Below are 20920 nucleotides of genomic sequence, written 5' to 3'. Positions count from 1 at the left end.
GAGGATATACACATAGGACTAGCTAGAAGAGGCATGGTGGGCATGGGTACATTAGCAATAGTTGACAGCAGATTTTCCAATTTTACCAGTACAGATTGAACATCCCTAATCCAAGAATCAAAAATCTGAAACTTTCTGATGTCAACTTGATGCCATGGGTAGAAAATTCCACACCTGACCTCATGCGACAGTTAAATGCAGGTTCACAAGAATATGGTATAAAGTTATTCTCAGGCTATGGGAATAGGGTGCAAATGAAGCATAAATGAATTTCATGTGTAGCTCTGGGGCCCATCCCTAAGATATCTCATTTTGTATATGCAAATATTCCAAAATCTAGAGAACATCTGAAATACTTCTGGTCCCCAGCATTTAGGTAAAGGGACAGTATTAACAACATTCAGGGTTAGATACACCCTGTTGATAATATGGTTGAGATTGAAAGAGTCTTGCACAGTGATGGACATTGTGAGCTCCATGCCTGGTAGAGAACAGGACTAGGGCCAGGGCATTCCCAGCTGTGAAAACCAAAATGTTCCAGATAATGCCAAATTTGCTCTGGAGTATGGTTACCATATTTAGCAACACATACTAAAAATGTACTCACCCCTTTTCTGAAATTCAAATTTAATGGGTGACCTGCATATTATCTGGCAAGCTATCATTGGGGGAGGAGCAAAGCTGTTGCCCTGGTTCACAAAGAAAGACTGGGTTAGAGTCAAACCATGGAGCTCCCATGGAAGCAACGTGCACCTCCAGCTTTCTTGGACTGCCCCACCTCTCCTATCCTGGGCTGGGAGGCTCACTTCTCCAAACACACTTCGATGGGCAGCTGTGCAGATGGCTCTGCAGTGACATGCCTCTCAATAGCCCCAGTTTACAGAACTGAAAGCACCTTCCCCTGTAAAACCTGCCTGATCTCCCTGCCTCCTCCATGGGTCTCTTCTGCCACCCTCAACTCCCTGCCTTTTCCTTTCTAATTAAGAGGCCTCCCAGGCAAGCCAGAGTCAGGAGACAAGGCAGTACTCACTTTGATTCCATTATCAACTGGCATCACTTGACTGCTTCCTTTAATGGCAGTCGTCATGGCAATGGGAAACCAGTCCCTACTCACTGTGGGAAACAAAACAAAATTAAGTGGTGTCAGGGGTATGTGCTAGTCAGGACAGAACCAAGGTAGAGCGTGTTGAACTTAAACAGAGGAAATCATGCTGAGGTCACCCAGGCTCCATCTTTAGCTTGGTGGCACATAGGGAAGAAAGAAAAGCTAAAACCTTGCCCTGGAAAAGCTCAGGGAAATGTGGTAGGTGTTTTCACATGGTTTATCCAACCATCTAAGTAATTTTCAATCTCATTATAAATAAACCCACACTTGAGAAGGTAAAGACAGTGCTTATCTAAGAAAGTACAATGAAGGAGCCATCAGCCTCAGCTCCACTCCCTTCCCTCCATATTCCCAGGATCCTCTCCATTCTTTCCCCTTTGCTCTTAGACTAAGACCACACAATCTGCTTCCTCTACAGCCAACACAGTTCTCTGCTCCAGCTTCTTCAGTTCCATCAAATTCACCATGTTCCACCAAACAACAAAGCCTCTGGCACATACAGTTCCCTGTCTGGAATGGATTTCTCTCTTCTCTAGCTACTTTACACCTCCACATACAAAGCCTACTCATATTTCCAGCATCTTCTTCAACATCACACCCTCAGGGAAGCCTTCCCTGATCCTCTATTCATGTGCAATTCTTCCTGTATTTCTGTGTGGCTCCTTTCTTTCTTTTTCTGAGGAGGTGATGGTACCCAGGGCTTCCTGCATGCTAGGCAAATGCTCTACCACTAAGCTACACCACTACCCACGTTTGGTACTCTTATGGTGACAAGTGCCCTCTGTAATTACTGTCATAATTATTCTTGAGAATCTTCCAGGGTCTCTCTTCCAGGAGAATGTCAGCACCAGGAGGGCAGGGGTTGAGCCTGTCTGGTTCACTGCTGGACCTATAGTACAAAACTCATGTCAGACACAAACCCCTCTAAAACTATTTTTAAGAGCCTCCAGGATTTGAACCCAGTTCTGGCTGAAGTACCTTGTGCTGATTCATTGGTCCGGGGACCTGATGGCTTCCTAGGTCAGCACTGGACAGATTTTCCAGGTTCGTAGCCTATACAAACTCCTTAGTGGCTTCAGAGACTCAGGCCAAGCTTGCAAGCTGATTAAGACACCCCTTTCAGAAAAAAAATGGTGAGGCTGTGGCAGTCAAGGACATGGCTCCTCTGAACCCAGAGGAAGGGGAAAGGGAAAACCTGATTTGGTGCTCAGATTTCTAAACAAGTGTTTTCAAATCTATCCCACTGAAAACTGGCTCTCTGACATTGGAAGAGATGTTCCTTGCCAAGAAAGTGAACAAAGGAAAAAAAATGGAGGAGGTCTACTGTGGGGACACAGATATTATTTTTTTAAAACCAAGCCTTTAGGGGAACCCATGCTCAAAAGAGAGCTCAAAGATTGCAAATCTGAACCAGTTCCCTTCCACTGGCCCTGTGTCCTCCAATCATTGCTTACTCTCTCCAGGCCTCAGGATTCCCATCTATATATCACAAAATATGCCCCCTCACATTCCAAGTTTGTGGCACTGTGTAGGAGGGGATGGAAGCCCTTGTGGTATGGATGGGTGAGTAAAAGCTTGGCTCTGATGTCAGACCTGGATGGTAACTCCTGAATTTTCCCATTCTTGACTGGATGATCTTGATCAAGTCATTGCCCCCTCTGAACCTCAAACTACCCACCTCATAAGCCTACTGTACATTCAGAGTATGGTACATACTATTCACTGGTAAATGGAAACTCTTATTCCCCAGCAACGCAGAATTTAGAAAGCACCACCAATATGCAACTTGGTGATGATTCCAGATCTAGAGTTCAACATATCTGTCCAATGTAGCAAGGTTAGGCCCCTGACCCTCCCAGGCACCAAGCAGGGCAACTACAGATCTCTCTGAGCATGATGAGTAGGCCTCAGTCTATAGCCAAACAGAAGGCTCATTCCAACCCCAAACATGTCTGACCACAGGAAAGAGTCCCAGACTTCTGGTCACTATGTGCAATGCATGCACCATAGCCTGTCCTCTAAACCAAGCTACACTGAGAAGAACTGTATTGGGACATTAGGACAATTGCATCCTACGTGTGAAAATTGAGTCCTAGAGAAGAGAAGAAACTGAGACACAGATCTGAGAGAGCTGGTGGCAAAGCTAGAACCAGGACATGAGCCAGAGCCCTCCCAGAAGCTTTGCTGACACTCTCCTGCCTGCCATTTCTCAATTCTGCCCTTCTGAATTAAACCAACCTGCAATTTCCTTATAAAACAGGGGTAATCAGAAAACCTCTAGGCCATTCCAAGGGATCCTGGATACCTTGCAAATTTCCTTATTGGAAAACACTAGAATGTACCACCAATCCTGGAGCTGATTCATAAAATAAAAGGGTAAAATCCAAACACAGAGACACATACAAACAACACATACACACCCATGCTCCCTGTGCAGAGGGCAGCAACAGATCCCAGTCTCCACGCTGCCCTAGAGGGCTGTCTGCCTCCACAGGGAGGGGATTCCTAGTTGTATTTGGTTCTGCCACTACATGCTTCAACCCCTAATACACACATACACACACACATGCACACACAACCATGCATCATCTTGGGCTGACCACTTGTAAGATGCAAAAATGCCTGCAGGGTGATGCCAGACTGAGTGATGGGGGGCTGACAAGGCAATGGTTATACACACATGACACACACACACACACATATACACACATAATCATAGCCTTATTCATTCACACATACTCATCATGAATCAAAGAAATACCGACTCACAAAAACAGTTCACACACAATCCTATATACACATACTTTCTAATACATGCATACTCCAGCCACATATCCTCACAGCCATGTGTGTGCACCCACTCACTCTGGGACCAGACATGGGAATGCTACCCTGAGCACCCACAACTATAAACAATCCCTACATCTACAGGCACCTGGGAGTTGGTTGGCGATGAATCCAGAAGCCAGAATAAGCTCCATGTGGGCCCAGGGGATCCCACACTCTTGAGGCGGCATGGGCTGCCAGGGTTCCTGTGCACCTGCAGCATCGCTCCGACATGGCGTTGGCTCTACAGATTCTTGTGCTCTGACGGCTACAGCGTGGGTTCAGGGCAGCAGCAGCGGCGGCACTGGATTCCCATGGTGTGGGCTCCAGCGACAGCCTTGGCGGCGGTTCGGGCCGCTTCCGTGGCGGCTACAACTCCAGCTGCAACAGTTCCAGTAGCGCAGCTCCTCTGGCGCTCCAGCCCAGGCAACGGCTGCAGGGGCGGCATGGAGGGCTCCTGCTCTCAGGAAGCCACAAGGAAAGTGAGGGGGGCTGAGCTAACGGTCCTCCGGAAAGGGACTCACTCTCTGCCCTCACTACCGGTTTCTCATCAAGGGGCGTGGTGACATGCGCAGTTTATAAATTTGGACCAAGGCCTGGGTCAGGGATGGGGGGCTGTCTGTGGAAGCAAGACCTGGGTCAGGGATGGGGAGTTGGGTGGAGCAAGGACAAGGTCAGGGATGGGGAGCTGGGTGTGCAAGCAAGGCCTGGGTGAGGGATGGGGGGCTCGGTGGAGCAAGGCCAGGGTCAGGGATGGTGAGCTGGATGGAGCAAAGCCGGGGTCAGGGATGGGGGACTGGCTGTGGGAGCAAGGCCAGGGTCAGTGATGGGGGGCTGTCTGTGGGAGCAAGACCTGGGTCAGTGATGGGGAGCTGGGTGGAGCAAGGCCAAGGTCAGGGATGGGGAGCTGGCTGTGCAAGCAAGGCCTGGGTCAGGGATGGGGGGCTGGGTGGAGCAAGGCCAGGGTCAGGGATGGTGAGCTGGTTGGAGCAAGGCAGGGGTCAGGGATGGGGGACTGGCTGTGGGAGGAAGGCCAGGGTCAGGGATGGGGGGCTGGCTGTGGGAGCAAGGCCAGGGTCAGGGATGGGGGACTGGCTTTGGGAGCAAGGCCAGGGTCATGGATGGGGAGCTGGGTGGAGCAAGGCCCAGGTCAGGGATGGAGAGCTGGGTGTGGGAGCAAGGCCAGGGTCAGGGATGGGGGGCTGGGTGGATCAAGGCCATGGTCAAAGATGGGGAGCTGAGTGTTGAACAAGGCCATGGTCAGGGCAGGGCACTGGCTGTGTGAGCAAGACCTGGGTCAGGGATGGGAGCTGGGTGGAGCAAGGCCAAGGTCAGGGATGGGGAGCTGGGTATAGGAGCAAGGCCTGGGTCAGGGATGGGGAGCTTGGTGGAGCAAGGCCTGGGTCAGGGATGGGGGACTGGCTGTGGGAACAAGGCTTGGGTCACGGAGGGGGAGCTGGGTGGAGCAAGGCCTGGGTCAGGGATGGGGGACTGGTGTGGGAACAAGGCCAGGGTCAGGGATGGAGAGCTGGGTGGAGCAAGCTCTGGGTCAGGGATGGGGGACTAGTGTGGGAACAAGGCCTGGGTCAGGGATGGAGGGTTGGGTGGAGAAAGGCCAAGGTCAGGGATGGGGGACTGGCTGTTGGAGCAAGGCTTGGGTCAGGGATGGGGAGCTAGGTGGAGCAAGGCCAAGGTCAGGGATGGGGAGGTGGGTGGAGCAAGGCCTGGGTCAGGGATAGGGAGCTGGGTGGAGCAAGGCCAGGGTCAGGGATGGGGAGCTGGCTGTAGGAGCACGCCTAGGTCATGGATGGGGAGCGGGGTGGAGCATGGCCTGGGTCAGAGATGGGGAGCTGGCTGTGGAGCAAGGCCAAGGTCAGGGATGGGGAGCTGGGTATAGGAGCAAGGCCTGGGTCAGGGATTGGGGTCGGGCTGTGGGAGCAAGGCCTGGGTCACGGATGGGCAACTAGCTGTGGAGCAAGGCCTGTGTCAGGGATGGGGGGCTGTCTATGGAGCAAGGCCTGGGTCAGGGATGGGGGGCTAGCTGTGGGAGTAAGACTTGGGCCAGGGATGGGGGACTGGCCTTCGGAATAAGGCCTGGGTCAGGGATGGGGAGCTGCGTGGAGCAAGGCCTGGTTCAGGGATTGGGGAATGGCTGTGGGAACAATGCCAGGGTCAGGGATGGGGGACTGGATGTGGGAGCAAGGCCAGGGTCAGGGATGGGGGACTGGCTGTGGGAGCAAGGCCAAAGTCAGGGATGGGGAGCAGGCTTAGGGAGCAAGGCCAGGGACAGGGATGGGGGGCTGGGTGGAGCAAGGCCAAGGTCAGGGATGGGGAGCTGGGTGTGGGAGAAAGGCCAGGGTCAGGGATGGGGAGCTGGGTGGAGCAAGGCCTGGGTCAGGGATGGGGGACTGGCCTTCGGAACAAGGCCTGGGTCAGGGATGGGGATCTAGGTGGAGCAAGGCCAGGGTTAGTGATGGGGAGCTTGCTGTGGGAATAAGGCCAGGGTCAGGGCAGGGGGCTGGGTGTGGGAGCAAGGCTTGGGTCAGTGATGGAGAGCTGGGTGGAGCAAGGCCAAGGTCAAGGATGGGGAGCTGCATGGAGCAAGGCCTGGGTCAGGGATGGGGAGCTGGGTGGAGCAAGGCCAGGGTCAGGGATGGGGAGGTCGCTGTGGAGCAAGGCCTGGGTCAAGGATGGGAAGCTGTGTGGAGCAAGGCCTGGGTAAGGGATGGGGAGCTGGCTGTGGGAGCAAGGCCAGGGTCATGGATGGAGACCTGAATGGAGCATGGCTTGGCTCAGGGATAGGGGACTGGCTGTGGGAATAAGGCCAGGGTCAGGGATGGGGAGCTGGGTGGAGCAAGGCAAAGGTCAGGGATGGGGAGCTTGGTGGAGCAAGGCTAGGGTCAGGGATTGGGAGCTGGGTGGAGCAAGGCCAGGGTCAGGGATGGGGAGGTTGGTGGAGCAAGGACAAGGTCAGGGATGGGGAGCTGGCTGTGGGAATAAGGCCAGGGTCAGGGATGGGGGGCTGGCTGTGGGAGCAAAGCCAAGGTCTGGGATGGGGAGCTGGCTGTGTGAGCAAGGCCAGGTTCAGGGATGGGGGCCTGGCTGTGGGAACAAGGCCTGGGTCAAGTTTGGGGAGCTGGGTGGAACAAGACCAAGGTCCTGGATGGGGAGCTGGGTGGAGCAAAGCCAAGGTCAGGGATGGGGAGCTGGGTGGAGCAAGGCCAGGGTTAGGGATCGGGAGCTGCTGTGGGAATAAGGCCAGGGTCAGGGCAGGGGGCTGGCTGTGGGAGCAAGGCCTGGGACAGTGATGGGGAGCTGGGCGGAGCAAGGCCAATGTCAGGGTAGGGGAGCTGGGTGGAGCAAGACCTGGGTCAGGGATGGGGAGCTGGGTGTAGCAAAGCCAGGGTCAGGGATGGGGAGCTGACTGTGGGAGTAAGTCTGGGTCAGGGATGGGGGGCTTGCTGTGGAGCAAGGCCTGGGTCAGGGATGGGGTGCTGGCTGTGGGAGTAAGCCTTGGGTCAGGGATTGGGGGCTGGCTATGGGAACAAGGCCTGGGTCAGGGATGGGGGACTGGCTGTGGGAGCAAGGCTTGGGTCAGGGATTGGGGTCGGGCTGTGGGAGCAAGGCCTGGGTCAGGGATGGGCAGCTGGCTGTGGAGCAAGGCCTGGGTCAGGGATGGGGGACTGTCTGTGGAGCAAGGCCTGGGTCAAGGATGGGGGGCTAGCTGTGGGAGTAAGGCTTGGGCCAGGGATGGGGGACTGGCCTTCGGAATAAGGCCTGGGTCAGGGATGGGGAGCTGGGTGGAGCAAGGCCTGGTTCAGGGATTGGGGAATGGCTGTGGGAACAAGGCAAGGGTCAGGGATGGGGGACTGGCTTTGGGAGCAAGGCCAGGGTCAGGGATGGGGGACTGGCTGTGGGAGCAAGGCCAAGGTCAGGGATGGGGAGCTGGCTCAGGCAGCAAGGCCAGGGACAGGGATGGGGGGCTGGGTGGAGCAAGGCCAAGGTCAGGGATGGGGAGATGGGTGTGGGAGAAAGGCCAGGGTCAGGGATGGGGACCTGGGTGGAGCAAGGCCTAGGTCAGGGATGGGGGACTGGCCTTCGGAATAAGGCCTGGGTCAGGGATGGGGATCTGGGTGGAGCAAGGCCAGGGTTAGGGATGGGGAGCTTGCTGTGGGAATAAGGCCAGGGTCAAGGCAGGGGGCTGGCTGTGGGAGCAAGACTTGGGTCAGTGATGGAGAGCTGGGTGGAGCAAGGCCGAGGTCAAGGATGGGGAGCTGCATGGAGCAAGGCCTGGGTCAGGGATGGGGAGCTGGGTGGAGCAAGGCCAGGGTCAGGCATGGGGAGGTGGCTGTGGAGCAAAGCCTGGGTCAGGGATGGGAAGCTGTGTGGAGCAAGGCCTGGGTAAGGGATGCGGAACTGGCTGCGGGAGCAAGGCCAGGGTCAGGGATGGAGACCTGAATGGAGCATGGCTTGGGTCAGGGATAGGGGACTGGCTGAGGGAACAAGGCCTGGGTCAGGGATGGGGAGCTGGGTGGAGCAAGGCAAAGGTCAGGGATGGGGAGCTTGGTGGAGCAAGGCTAGGGTCAGGGATTGGGAGCTTGGTGGAGCAAGGCCAGGATCAGGGATGGGGAGGTGGGTGGAGCAAGGACAAGGTCAGGGATGGGGAGCTGGCAGGGGAATAAGGCCAGGGTCAGGGATGGGGGGCTGGCTGTGGCAGCAAAGCCAAGGCCTGGGATGGGGAGCTGGCTGTGTGAGCAAGGCTAGGTTCAGGGATGGGGGCCTGGCTGTGGGAACAAGGCCTAGGTCAAGGTTGGGGAGCTGGGTGGAGCAAGGCCAAGGTGTGGATGGGAAGCTGGGTGGAGCAAAGCCAAGGTCAGGAATGGGGAGCTGGGTGGAGCAAGGCCAGGGTTAGGGATGAGGTGCTGCTGTGGGAATAAGGCCAGGGTCAGGGCACGGGGCTGGCTGTGGGAGCAAGGCCTGGGTCAGTGACGGGGAGCTGGGCGGAGCAAGGCCAAGGTCAGGGTTGGGGAGCTGGGTGGAGCAAGACCTGGGTCAGGGATGGGAAGGTGGGTGTAGCAAGGCCAGGGTCAGGGATGGGGAGCTGGGTGTGGGAGCAAGGCCTGGGTCAAGGATGGGGAGTTGGGTGGAGCAAGGCCTGGGACAGGGATGGGGGACTGGCTGTGGGAACAAGGACTGAGTCAGGTATGGGGAGCTGGGTGGAGCAAGGCCTGGGTCAGGGATGGGTGACTGGCTGTGGGAACAAGGCCTGGGTCAGGGATGGGGAGCTGGGTGGAGCAAGGACCAGGTCAGGGATGGAGAGCTGGGTGTGGGAGCAAGGCCAGGGTCAGGGATGGGGGGCTGTGTGGATCAAGGCCATGGTCAGGGATGGGGAGCTGAGTGTTGAACAAGGCCATGGTCAGGGCAGGGCACTGTCTGCGGGAGCAAGACCTGGGTCAGGGATGGGAGCTGGGTGGAGCAAGGCCAAGGTCAGGGATGGGGAGCTGGGTATAGGAGCAAGGCCTGGGTCAGGGATGGGGAGCTTGGTGGAGCAAGGCCTGGGTCAGGGATGGGGGACTGGCTGTGGGAACAAGGCTTGGGTCACGGAGGGGGAGCTGGGTGGAGCAAGGCCTGGGTCAGGGATGGGGGACTGGTGTGGGAACAAGGCCAGGGTCAGGGATGGGGAGCTGGCTGTGGGATCACGCCTGGGTCAGGGATGGGGAGCTGGGTGGAGCAAGGCCTGGGTCAGAGATGGGGAGCTGGCTATGGAGCAAGGCCTGGGTCAGGGATGGGGGACTGGCTGTGGGAGCAAGGCTTGGGTCAGGGATTGGTGTCGGACTGTGGGAGCAAGGCCTGGGTCAGGGATGGGCAGCTGGCTGTGGAGCAAGGCCTGGGTCAGGGATGGGGGGCTGTTAGTGGAGCAAGGCCTCGGTCAGGGATGGGGGGCTAGCTGTGGGAGTAAGACTTGGGCCAGGGATGGGGGACTGGCCTTCGGAATAAGGCCTGGGTCAGGGATGGGGAGCTGGGTGGAGCAAGGCCTGGTTCAGGGATTGGGGAATGGCTGTGGGAACAAGGCAAGGGTCAGGGATGGGGGACTGGCTTTGGGAGCAAGGCCAGGGTCAGGGATGGGGGACTGGCTGTGGGAGCAAGGCCAAGGTCAGGGATGGGGAGCTGACTCAGGGAGCAAGGCCAGGGACAGGGATGGGGGGCTGGGTGGAGCAAGTCCAAGGTCAGGGATGGGGAGCTGGGTGTGGGAGAAAGGCCAGGGTCAGGGATGGGGACCTGGGTGGAGCAAGGCCTAGGTCAGGGATGGGGGACTGGCCTTCGGAATAAGGCCTGGGTCAGGGATGGGGATCTGGGTGGAGCAAGGCCAGGGTTAGGGATGGGGAGCTTGCTGTGGGAATAAGGCCAGGGTAAGGGCAGGGGGCTGGCTGTGGGAGCAAGGCTTGGGTCAGTGATGGAGAGCTGGGTGGAGCAAGGCCAAGGTCAAGGATGGGGAGCTGGGTGGAGCAAGGCCAGGGTCAGGGATGGGGAGGTGGCTGTGGGGCAAGGCCTGGGTCAGGGATGCGAAGCTGTGTGGAGCAAGGCCTGGGTAAGGGATGGGGAGCTGGCTGTGGGAGCAAGGCCAGGGTCAGAGATGGAGACCTGAATGGAGCATGGCTTGGGTCAGGGATAGGGGACTGGCTGTGGGAACAAGGCCTGGTTCAGGGATGGGGAGCTGGGTGGAGCAAGGCCAAGGTCAGGGTTCGGGAGCTGGCTGTGGGAATAAGGCCAGGGTCAGGGATGGGGAACTGGGTGGAGCAAGGCCAAGGTCAGGGATGGGGAGCTTGGTGGAGCAAGGCTAGGGTCAGGGATTGGGAGCTGGGTGGAGCAAGGCCAGGGTCAGGGATGGGGAGGTGGGTGGAGCAAGGACAAGGTCAGAAATGTGGAGCTGGCTGTGGGAATAAGGCCAGGGTCAGGGATGTGGGGCTGGCTGTGGGAGCAAAGCCAAGGTCAGGGATGGGGAGCTGGCTGTGGGAGCAAGGCCAGGGTTAAGGATGATGGCTGGGTGGAGCAAGGCCAAGGTCAGGGATGGGGACCTGGGTGTGGGAACAAGGCCATGGTCAGGGCAGGGGACTGGCTGTAGGAGCAAGACCTGGGTCAGGGATGGGAGCTGGGTAGAGCAAGGCTAAGGTCAGGGATAGGGAGCTGGGTGTGGGAGCAATGCCTGGGTCAAGGATGGGGAGTTGGGTGTAGCAAGGTATGGGTCAGGGATGGGGGACTTGCTGTGGGAACAAGGACTGAGTCAGGTATGGGGAGCTGGGTGGAGCAAGACCTGGGTCAGGGATGGGTGACTGGCTGTGGGAACAAGGCCTGGGTCAGGGATGGGGAGCTGACTGTGGGAGTAAGTCTGGGTCAGGGATGTGGGGCTTGCTGTAGAGCAAGGCCTGGGTCAGGGATGGGGTGCTGGCTGTGGGAGTAAGGCTTGGGTCAGGGATTGGGGGCTGGCTGTGGGAACAAGGCCTGGGTCAGGGATGGGGAGCTGGGTGGAGCAAGGCCTGGGTCACGGATGGGGAGCTGGGTGCAGCAAGGCCTGGGTTAGGGATGGGGGACTGGCTGTGGGAACAAGGCCAGGGTCAGGGATGGGGGACTGGCTTTGGGAGCAATGCCAGGGTCAGGGATGGGGAGCTGGGTGGAGCAAGGCCAAGGTCAGGGATGGGGAGCTGGCTGTGGGAGCAAGGCCAGGGTTAGGGATGATGGCTGGGTGGAGCAAGGCCAAGGTCAGGGATGGGGACCTGGGTGTGGGAACAAGGCCATGGTCAGGGCCGGGGACTGGCTGTAGGAGCAAGACCTGGGTCAGGGATTCGAGCTGGGTAGAGCAAGGCTAAGGTCAGGGATAGGGAGCTGGGTGTGGGAGCAAGGCCTGGGTCAAGGATGGGGATTTGGGTGGAGCAAGGCATGGGTCAGGGATGGGGGACTGGCTGTGGGAACAAGGACTGAGTCAGGTATGGGGAGCTGGGTGGAGCAAGGCCTGGGTCAGGGATGGGTGACTGGCTGTGGGATCAAGGCCTGGGTCAGGGATGGGGAGCTGGGTGGAGCAAGGCCCAGGTCAGGGATGGAGAGCTGGGTGTGGGAGCAAGGCCAGGGTCAGGGATGGGGGGCTGGGTGTATCAAGGCCATGGTCAGTGATGGGGAGCTGAGTGTTGAACAAGGCCATGGTCAGGGCAGGGCACTGGCTGCGGGAGCAAGACCTGGGTCAGGGATGGGAGCTGGGTGGAGCAAGGCCAAGGTCAGGGATGGAGAGCTGGGTATAGGAGCAAGGCCTGGGTCAGGGATGGGGAGCTTGGTGGAGCAAGGCCTGGGTCAGGGATGGGGGACTGGCTGTGGGAACAAGGCTTGGGTCACGGAGGGGGAGCTGGGTGGAGCAAGGCCTGGGTCAGGGATGGGGGACTGGTGTGGGAACAAGGCCAGGGTCAGGGATGGAGAGCTGGGTGGAGCAAGCTCTGGGTCAGGGATGGGGGACTAGTGTGGGAACAAGGCCTGGGTCAGGGATAGAGGGTTGGGTGGAGCAAGACCAAGGTCAGGGATGGGGGACTGGCTGTTGGAGCAAGGCTTGGGTCACGGATGGGGAGCTGGGTGGAGCAAGGCCAAGGTCAGGGATGGGGAGGTGGGTGGAGCAAGGCCTGGGTCAGGGATGGGGAGCTGGTGGAGCAAGGCAGGTTCAGGGATGGGGAGCTGGCTGTGGGAGCACGCCTGGGTCAGGGATGGGGAGCTGGGTGGAGCAAGGCCTGGGTCAGAGATGGGGAGCTGGCTGTGGAGCAAGGCCTGGGTCAGGGTTGGGGGGACTGGCTGTGGGAGCAAGGCTTGGGTCAGGTATTGGGGTCGGGCTGTGGGAGCAAGGCCTGGGTCAGGGTTGGGCAGCTGTCTGTGGAGCAAGGCCTGGGTCAGGGATGGGGGGCTGTTAGTGGAGCAAGGCCTGGGTCAGGGATGGGGGGCTAGCTGTGGGAGTAAGGCTTGGGCCAGGGATGGGGGACTGGCCTTCGGAATAAGGCCTGGGTCAGGGATGGGGAGCTGGGTGGAGCAAGGCCTGGTTCAGGGATTGGGGAATGGCTGTGGGAACAATGCCAGGGTCAGGGATGAGGGACTGGCTTTGGGAGCAAGGCCAGGGTCAGGGATGGGGGACTGGCTGTGGGAGCAAGGCCAAGGTCAGGGATGGGAAGCTGGCTCAGGGAGCAAGGCCAGGGACAGGGATGGGGGGCTGGGTGGAGCAAGGCCAGGGTCAGGGATGGGGAGCTGGGTGTGGGAGAAAGGCCAGGGTCAGGGATGGGGACCTGGGTGGAGCAAGGCCTAGGTCAGGGATGGGGGACTGGCCTTCGGAATAAGGCCTGGGTCAGGGATGGGGATCTGGGTGGAGCAAGGCCAGGGTTAGGGATGGGGAGCTTGCTGTGGGAATAAGGCCAGGGTCAGGGCAGGGGGCTGGCTGTGGGAGCAAGGCTTGAGTCAGTGATGGAGAGCTGGGTGGAGCAAGGCCAAGGTCAAGGATGGGGAGCTGCATGGAGCAAGGCCTGGGTCAGGGATGGGGAGCTGGGTGGAGCAAGGCCAGGGTCAGGGATGGGGAGGTGGCTGTGGAGAAAGGCCTGGGTCAGGGATGGGAAGCTGTGTGGAGCAAGGCCTGGGTAAGGGATGGGTAGCTGGGTGTGGGAGCAAGGCCAGGGTCAGGGATGGAGACCTGAATGGAGCATGGCTTGGGTCAGGGATAGGGGACTGGCTGAGGGAACAAGGCCTGGGTCAGGGATGGGGAGCTGGGTGGAGCAAGGCCAGGGTCAGGGATGGGGTTGTGGGTGGAGCAAGGACAAGGTCAGGGATGGGGAGCTGGCTGTGGGAATAAGGCCAGGGTCAGGGATGGGGGGCTGGCTGTGGGAGCAAAGCCAAGGTCTGGGATGGGGAGCTGGCTGTGTGAGCAAGGCCAGGTTCAGGGATGGGGGCCTGGCTGTGGGAACAAGGCCTGGGTCAAGTTTGGGGAGCTGGGTGGAGCAAGGCCAAGGTCCTGGATGGGGAGCTGGGTGGAGCAAAGCTAAGGTCAGGGATGGGGAGCTGGGTGGAGCGAGGCCAGGGTTAGGGATGGGGAGCTGCTGTGGGAATAAGGCCAGGGTCAGGGCAGGGGGCTGGCTGTGGGAGCAAGGCCTGGGTCTTTGATGGGGAGCTGGGCGGAGCAAGGCCAAGGTCAGGGTTGGCGAGCTGGGTGGAGCAAGACCTGGGTCAGGGATGGGGAGCTGGGTGTAGCAAGGCCAGGGTCAGGGATGGGGAGCTGACTGTGGGTGTAAGTCTGGGTCAGGGATGGGGGGCTTGCTGTAGAGCAAGGCCTGGGTCAGGGATGGGGTGCTGGCTGTGGGAGTAAGGCTTGGGTCAGGGATTGGGGGCTGGCTGTGGGAACAAGGCCTGGGTCAGGCATGGGGAGCTGGGTGGAGCAAGGCCTGGGTCACGGATGGGGAGCTGGGTGCAGCAAGTCCTGGGTTAGTGATGGGGGACTGGCTGTGGGAACAAGGCCAGGGTCAGGGATGGGGGCATGGCTGTGGGAGCAATGCCAGGGTCAGGGATGGGGAGCTGGGTGGAGCAAGGCCAAGGTCAGGGATGGGGAGCTGGCTGTGGGAGCAAGGCCAGGGTCAGGGCAGGGGGCTGGCTGTGGGAGCAAGGCTTGAGTCAGTGATGGAGAGCTGGGTGGAGCAAGGCCAAGGTCAAGGATGGGGAGCTGCATGGAGCAAGGCCTGGGTCAGGGATGGGGAGCTGGGTGGAGCAAGGCCAGGGTCAGGGATGGGGAGGTGGCTGTGGAGAAAGGCCTGGGTCAGGGATGGGAAGCTGTGTGGAGCAAGGCCTGGGTAAGGGATGGGTAGCTGGGTGTGGGAGCAAGGCCAGGGTCAGGGATGGAGACCTGAATGGAGCATGGCTTGGGTCAGGGATAGGGGACTGGCTGAGGGAACAAGGCCTGGGTCAGGGATGGGGAGCTGGGTGGAGCAAGGCCAGGGTCAGGGATGGGGTTGTGGGTGGAGCAAGGACAAGGTCAGGGATGGGGAGCTGGCTGTGGGAATAAGGCCAGGGTCAGGGATGGGGGGCTGGCTGTGGGAGCAAAGCCAAGGTCTGGGATGGGGAGCTGGCTGTGTGAGCAAGGCCAGGTTCAGGGATGGGGTCCTGGCTGTGGGAACAAGGCCTGGGTCAAGTTTGGGGAGCTGGGTGGAGCAAGGCCAAGGTCCTGGATGGGGAGCTGGGTGGAGCAAAGCCAAGGTCAGGGATGGGGAGCTGGGTGGAGCGAGGCCAGGGTTAGGGATGGGGAGCTGCTGTGGGAATAAGGCCAGGGTCAGGGCAGGGGGCTGGCTGTGGGAGCAAGGCCTGGGTCTTTGATGGGGAGCTGGGCGGAGCAAGGCCAAGGTCAGGGTTGGCGAGCTGGGTGGAGCAAGACCTGGGTCAGGGATTGGGAGCTGGGTGTAGCAAGGCCAGGGTCAGGGATGGGGAGCTGACTGTGGGTGTAAGTCTGGGTCAGGGATGGGGGGCTTGCTGTAGAGCAAGGCCTGGGTCAGGGATGGGGTGCTGGCTGTGGGAGTAAGGCTTGGGTCAGGGATTGGGGGCTGGCTGTGGGAACAAGGCCTGGGTCAGGCATGGGGAGCTGGGTGGAGCAAGGCCTGGGTCACGGATGGGGAGCTGGGTGCAGCAAGTCCTGGGTTAGTGATGGGGGACTGGCTGTGGGAACAAGGCCAGGGTCAGGGATGGGGGACTGGCTTTGGGAGCAATGCCAGGGTCAGGGATGGGGAGCTGGGTGGAGCAAGGCCAAGGTCAGGGATGGGGAGCTGGCTGTGGGAGCAAGGCCAGGGTTAGGGCTGATGGCTGGGTGGAGCAAGGCCAAGGTCAGGGATGGGGACCTGGGTGTGGGAACAAGGCCATGGACAGGGCAGGGGACTGGCTGTAGGAGCAAGACCTGGGTCAGGGATGCGAGCTGGGTAGAGCAAGGCTAAGGTCAGGGATAGGGAGCTGGTTGTGGGAGCAAGGCGTGGGTCAAGGATGGGGAGTTGTGTGGAGTAAGGCATGGGTCAGGGATGGGGGACTGGCTGTGGGAACAAGGACTGAGTCAGGTATGGGGAGCTGGGTGGAGCAAGGCCTGGGTCAGGGATGGGTGACTGGCTGTGGGATCAAGGCCTGGGTCAGGGATGGGGAGCTGGGTGGAGCAAGGCCCAGGTCAGGGATGGAGAGCTGGGTGTGGGAGCAAGGCCAGGGTCAGGGATGGGGACCTGGGTGGAGCAAGGCCTAGGTCAGGGATGGGGGACTGGCCTTCGGAATAAGGCCTGGGTCAGGGATGGGGATCTGGGTGGAGCAAGGCCAGGGTTAGGGATGGGGAGCTTGCTGTGGGAATAAGGCCAGGGTCAGGGCAGGGGGCTGGCTGTGGGAGCAAGGCCAGGGTCAGGGATGGGGAGGTGGCTGTGGAGCAAGGCCTGGGTCAGGGATGGGAAGCTGTGTGGAGCAAGGCCTGGGTAAGGGATGGGGAGCTGGCTGTGGGAGCAAGGCCAGGGTCAGGGATGGAGACCTGAATGGAGCATGGCTTGGGTCAGGGATAGGGGACTGGCTGTGGGAACCAGGCCTGGGTCAGGGATGGGGAGCTGGGTGGAGCAAGGCCAGGGTCAGGGATGGGGTTGTGGGTGGAGCAAGGACAAGGTCAGGGATGGGGAGCTGGCTGTGGGAATAAGGCCAGGGTCAGGGATGGGGGACTGGCTGTGGGAGCAAAGCCAAGGTCTGGGATTGGGAGCTGGCTGTGTGAGCAAGGCCAGGTTCAGGGATGGGGGCATGGCTGTTGGAACAAGGCCTGGGTCAAGTTTGGGGAGCTGGGTGGAGCAAGGCCAAGGTCCTGGATGGGGAGCTGGGTGGAGCAAAGCCAAGGTCAGGGATGGGGACCTGGGTGGAGCAAGGCCTAGGTCAGGGATGGGGGACTGGCCCTCGGAATAAGGCCTGGGTCAGGGATGGGGATCTGGGTGGAGCAAGGCCAGGGTTAGGGATGGGGAGCTTGCTGTGGGAATAAGGCCAGGGTCAGGGCAGGGGGCTGGCTGTGGGAGCAAGGCTTGAGTCAGTGATGGAGAGCTGGGTGGAGCAAGGCCAAGGTCAAGGATGGGGAGCTGCATGGAGCAAGGCCTGGGTCAGGGATGGGGAGCTGGGTGGAGCAAGGCCAGGGTCAGGGATGGGGAGGTGGCTGTGGAGAAAGGCCTGGGTCAGGGATGGGAAGCTGTGTGGAGCAAGGCCTGGGTAAGGGATGGGGAGCTGGGTGTGGGAGCAAGGCCAGGGTCAGGGATGGAGACCTGAATGGAGCATGGCTTGGGTCAGGGATAGGGGACTGGCTGAGGGAACAAGGCCTGGGTCAGGGATGGGGAGCTGGGTGGAGCAAGGCCAGGGTCAGGGATGGGGTTGTGGGTGGAGCAAGGACAAGGTCAGGGATGGGGAGCTGGCTGTGGGAATAAGGCCAGGGTCAGGGATGGGGGGCTGGCTGTGGGAGCAAAGCCAAGGTCTGGGATGGGGAGCTGGCTGTGTGAGCAAGGCCAGGTTCAGGGATGGGGGCCTGGCTGTGGGAACAAGGCCTGGGTCAAGTTTGGGGAGCTGGGTGGAGCAAGGCCAAGGTCCTGGATGGGGAGCTGGGTGGAGCAAAGCCAAGGTCAGGGATGGGGAGCTGGGTGGAGCGAGGCCAGGGTTAGGGATGGGGAGCTGCTGTGGGAATAAGGCCAGGGTCAGGGCAGGGGGCTGGCTGTGGGAGCAAGGCCTGGGTCTTTGATGGGGAGCTGGGCGGAGCAAGGCCAAGGTCAGGGTTGGCGAGCTGGGTGGAGCAAGACCTGGGTCAGGGATGGGGAGCAGGGTGGAGCAAGGCCAGGGTCAGGGATGGGGAGCTGACTGTGGGTGTAAGTCTGGGTCAGGGATGGGGGGCTTGCTGTAGAGCAAGGCCTGGGTCAGGGATGGGGTGCTGGCTGTGGGAGTAAGGCTTGGGTCAGGGATTGGGGGCTGGCTGTGTGAACAAGGCCTGGGTCAGGCATGGGGAGCTGGGTGGAGCAAGGCCTGGGTCACGGATGGGGAGCTGGGTGCAGCAAGGCCTGGGTTAGTGATGGGGGACTGGCTGTGGGAACAAGGCCAGGGTCAGGGATGGGGGACTGGCTTTGGGAGCAATGCCAGGGTCAGGGATGGGGAGCTGGGTGGAGCAAGGCCAAGGTCAGGGATGGGGAGCTGGCTGTGGGAGCAAGGCCAGGCTTAGGGCTGATGGCTGGGTGGAGCAAGGCCAAGGTCAGGGATGGGGACCTGGGTGTGGGAACAAGGCCATGGACAGGGCAGGGGACTGGCTGTAGGAGCAAGACCTGGGTCAGGGATGCGAGCTGGGTAGAGCAAGGCTAAGGTCAGGGATAGGGAGCTGGTTGTGGGAGCAAGGCGTGGGTCAAGGATGGGGAGTTGGGTGGAGTAAGGCATGGGTCAGGGATGGGGGACTGGCTGTGGGAACAAGGACTGAGTCAGGTATGGGGAGCTGGGTGGAGCAAGGCCTGGGTCAGGGATGGGTGACTGGCTGTGGGATCAAGGCCTGGGTCAGGGATGGGGAGCTGGGTGGAGCAAGGCCCAGGTCAGGGATGGAGAGCTGGGTGTGGGAGCAAGGCCAGGGTCAGGGATGGGGACCTGGGTGGAGCAAGGCCTAGGTCAGGGATGGGGGACTGGCCTTCGGAATAAGGCCTGGGTCAGGGATGGGGATCTGGGTGGAGCAAGGCCAGGGTTAGGGATGGGGAGCTTGCTGTGGGAATAAGGCCAGGGTCAGGGCAGGGGGCTGGCTGTGGGAGCAAGGCCAGGGTCAGGGATGGGGAGGTGGCTGTGGAGCAAGGCCTGGGTCAGGGATGGGAAGCTGTGTGGAGCAAGGCCTGGGTAAGGGATGGGGAGCTGGCTGTGGGAGCAAGGCCAGGGTCAGGGATGGAGACCTGAATGGAGCATGGCTTGGGTCAGGGATAGGGGACTGGCTGTGGGAACAAGGCCTGGGTCAGGGATGGGGAGCTGGGTGGAGCAAGGCCAGGGTCAGGGATGGGGTTGTGGGTGGAGCAAGGACAAGGTCAGGGATGGGGAGCTGGCTGTGGGAATAAGGCCAGGGTCAGGGATGGGGGACTGGCTGTGGGAGCAAAGCCAAGGTCTGGGATTGGGAGCTGGCTGTGTGAGCAAGGCCAGGTTCAGGGATGGGGGCATGGCTGTGGGAACAAGGCCTGGGTCAAGTTTGGGGAGCTGGGTGGAGCAAGGCCAAGGTCCTGGATGGGGAGCTGGGTGGAGCAAAGCCAAGGTCAGGGATGGGGAGCTGGGTGGAGCGAGGCCAGGGTTAGGGATGGGGAGCTGCTGTGGGAATAAGGCCAGGGTCAGGGCAGGGGGCTGGCTGTGGGAGCAAGGCCTGGGTCAGTGATGGGGAGCTGGGCGGAGCAAGGCCAAGGTCAGGGTTGGGGAGCTGGGTGGAGCAAGGCCAGGGTCAGGGATGGGGAGCTGACTGTGGGTGTAAGTCTGGGTCAGGGATGGGGGGCTTGCTGTGGAGCAAGGCCTGGGTCAGGGATGGGGTGCTGGCTGTGGGAGTAAGGCTTGGGTCAGGGATTGGGGGCTGGCTGTGGGAACAAGGCCTGGGTCAGGCATGGGGAGCTGGGTGGAGCAAGGCCTGGGTCACGGATGGGGAGCTGGGTGCAGCAAGGCCTGGGTTAGTGATGGGGGACTGGCTGTGGGAACAAGGCCAGGGTCAGGGAAGGGGGACTGGCTTTGGGAGCAATGCCAGGGTCAGGGATGGGGAGCTGGGTGGAGCAAGGCCAGGGTTAGGGATGATGGCTGGGTGGAGCAAGGCCAAGGTCAGGGATGGGGACCTGGGTGTGGGAACAAGGCCATGGACAGGGCAGGGGACTGGCTGTAGGAGCAAGACCTGGGTCAGGGATGGGAGCTGGGTAGAGCAAGGCTAAGGTCAGGGATAGGGAGCTGGGTGTGGGAGCAAGGCCTGGGTCAAGGATGGGGAGTTGGGTGGAGCAAGGCATGGGTCAGGGATCGGGGACTGGCTGTGGGAACAAGGACTGAGTCAGGTATGGGGAGCTGGGTGGAGCAAGGCCTGGGTCAGGGATGGGTGACTGGCTGTGGGAACAAGGCCTGGGTCAGGGATGGGGAGCTGGGTGGAGCAAGGACCAGGTCAGGGATGGAGAGCTGGGTGTGGGAGCAAGGCCAGGGTCAGGGATGGGGGGCTGGGTGGATCAAGGTCATGGTCAGGGATGGGGAGCTGAGTGTTGAACAAGGCCATGGTCAGGGCAGGGCACTGTCTGCGGGAGCAAGACCTGGGTCAGGGATGGGAGCTGGGTGGAGCAAGGCCAAGGTCAGGGATGGGGAGCTGGGTATAGGAGCAAGGCCTGGGTCAGGGATGGGGAGCTTGGTGGAGCAAGGCCTGGGTCAGGGATGGGGGACTGGCTGTGGGAACAAGGCTTGGGTCACGGAGGGGGAGCTGGGTAGAGCAAGGCCTGGGTCAGGGATGCGGGACTGGTGTGGGAACAAGGCCAGGGTCAGGGATGGAGAGCTGTGTGGAGCAAGCTCTGGGTCAGGGATGGGGGACTAGTGTGGGAACAAGGCCTGGGTCAGGGATGGAGGGTTGGGTGGAGCAAGGCCAAAGTCAGGGATGGGGGACTGGCTGTTGGAGCAAGGCTTGGGTCAGGGATGGGGAGCTGGGTGGAGCAAGGCCAAGGTCAGGGGTGGGGAGGTGGGTGGAGCAAGGCCTGGGTCAGGGATGGGGAGCTGGGTGGAGCAAGGCCAGGGTCAGGGATGGTGAGCTGGCTGTGGGAGCACGCCTGGGTCAGGGATGGGGTGCTGGGTGGAGCAAGGCCTGGGTCAGAGATGGGGAGCTTGCTGTGGAGCAAGGCCTGGGTCAGGGATGGGGGACTGGCTGTGGGAGCAAGGCTTGTGTCAGGGATTGGGGTCGGGCTGTGGGAGCAAGGCCTGTGTCAGGGATGGGCAGCT

The 20920-nt window shown here is 60.4% G+C and overlaps 1 protein-coding gene across 1 annotated transcript in view; it reads right to left on the bottom strand.

The window, feature by feature from the left end:
* Window positions 1-4199: 4199 nt before the first annotated feature.
* The window catches only part of LOC144252161 (ribosome quality control complex subunit TCF25-like), a 41268-nt gene continuing 24547 nt past the window's right edge, over window positions 4200-20920 (bottom strand). The window contains 1 exon segment of the mRNA XM_077794670.1: window positions 4200-4388. Within this exon segment, the coding sequence (XP_077650796.1) occupies window positions 4200-4388 (189 nt within the window).

Source organism: Urocitellus parryii, unplaced genomic scaffold, assembly GCF_045843805.1.
Source record: "Urocitellus parryii isolate mUroPar1 unplaced genomic scaffold, mUroPar1.hap1 Scaffold_37, whole genome shotgun sequence".
Classification (NCBI taxonomy): Eukaryota; Metazoa; Chordata; class Mammalia; order Rodentia; family Sciuridae; genus Urocitellus; species Urocitellus parryii.
Note: the sequence above shows the minus strand (reverse complement) of the source record. Positions and strands in the feature narration are given on the sequence as shown.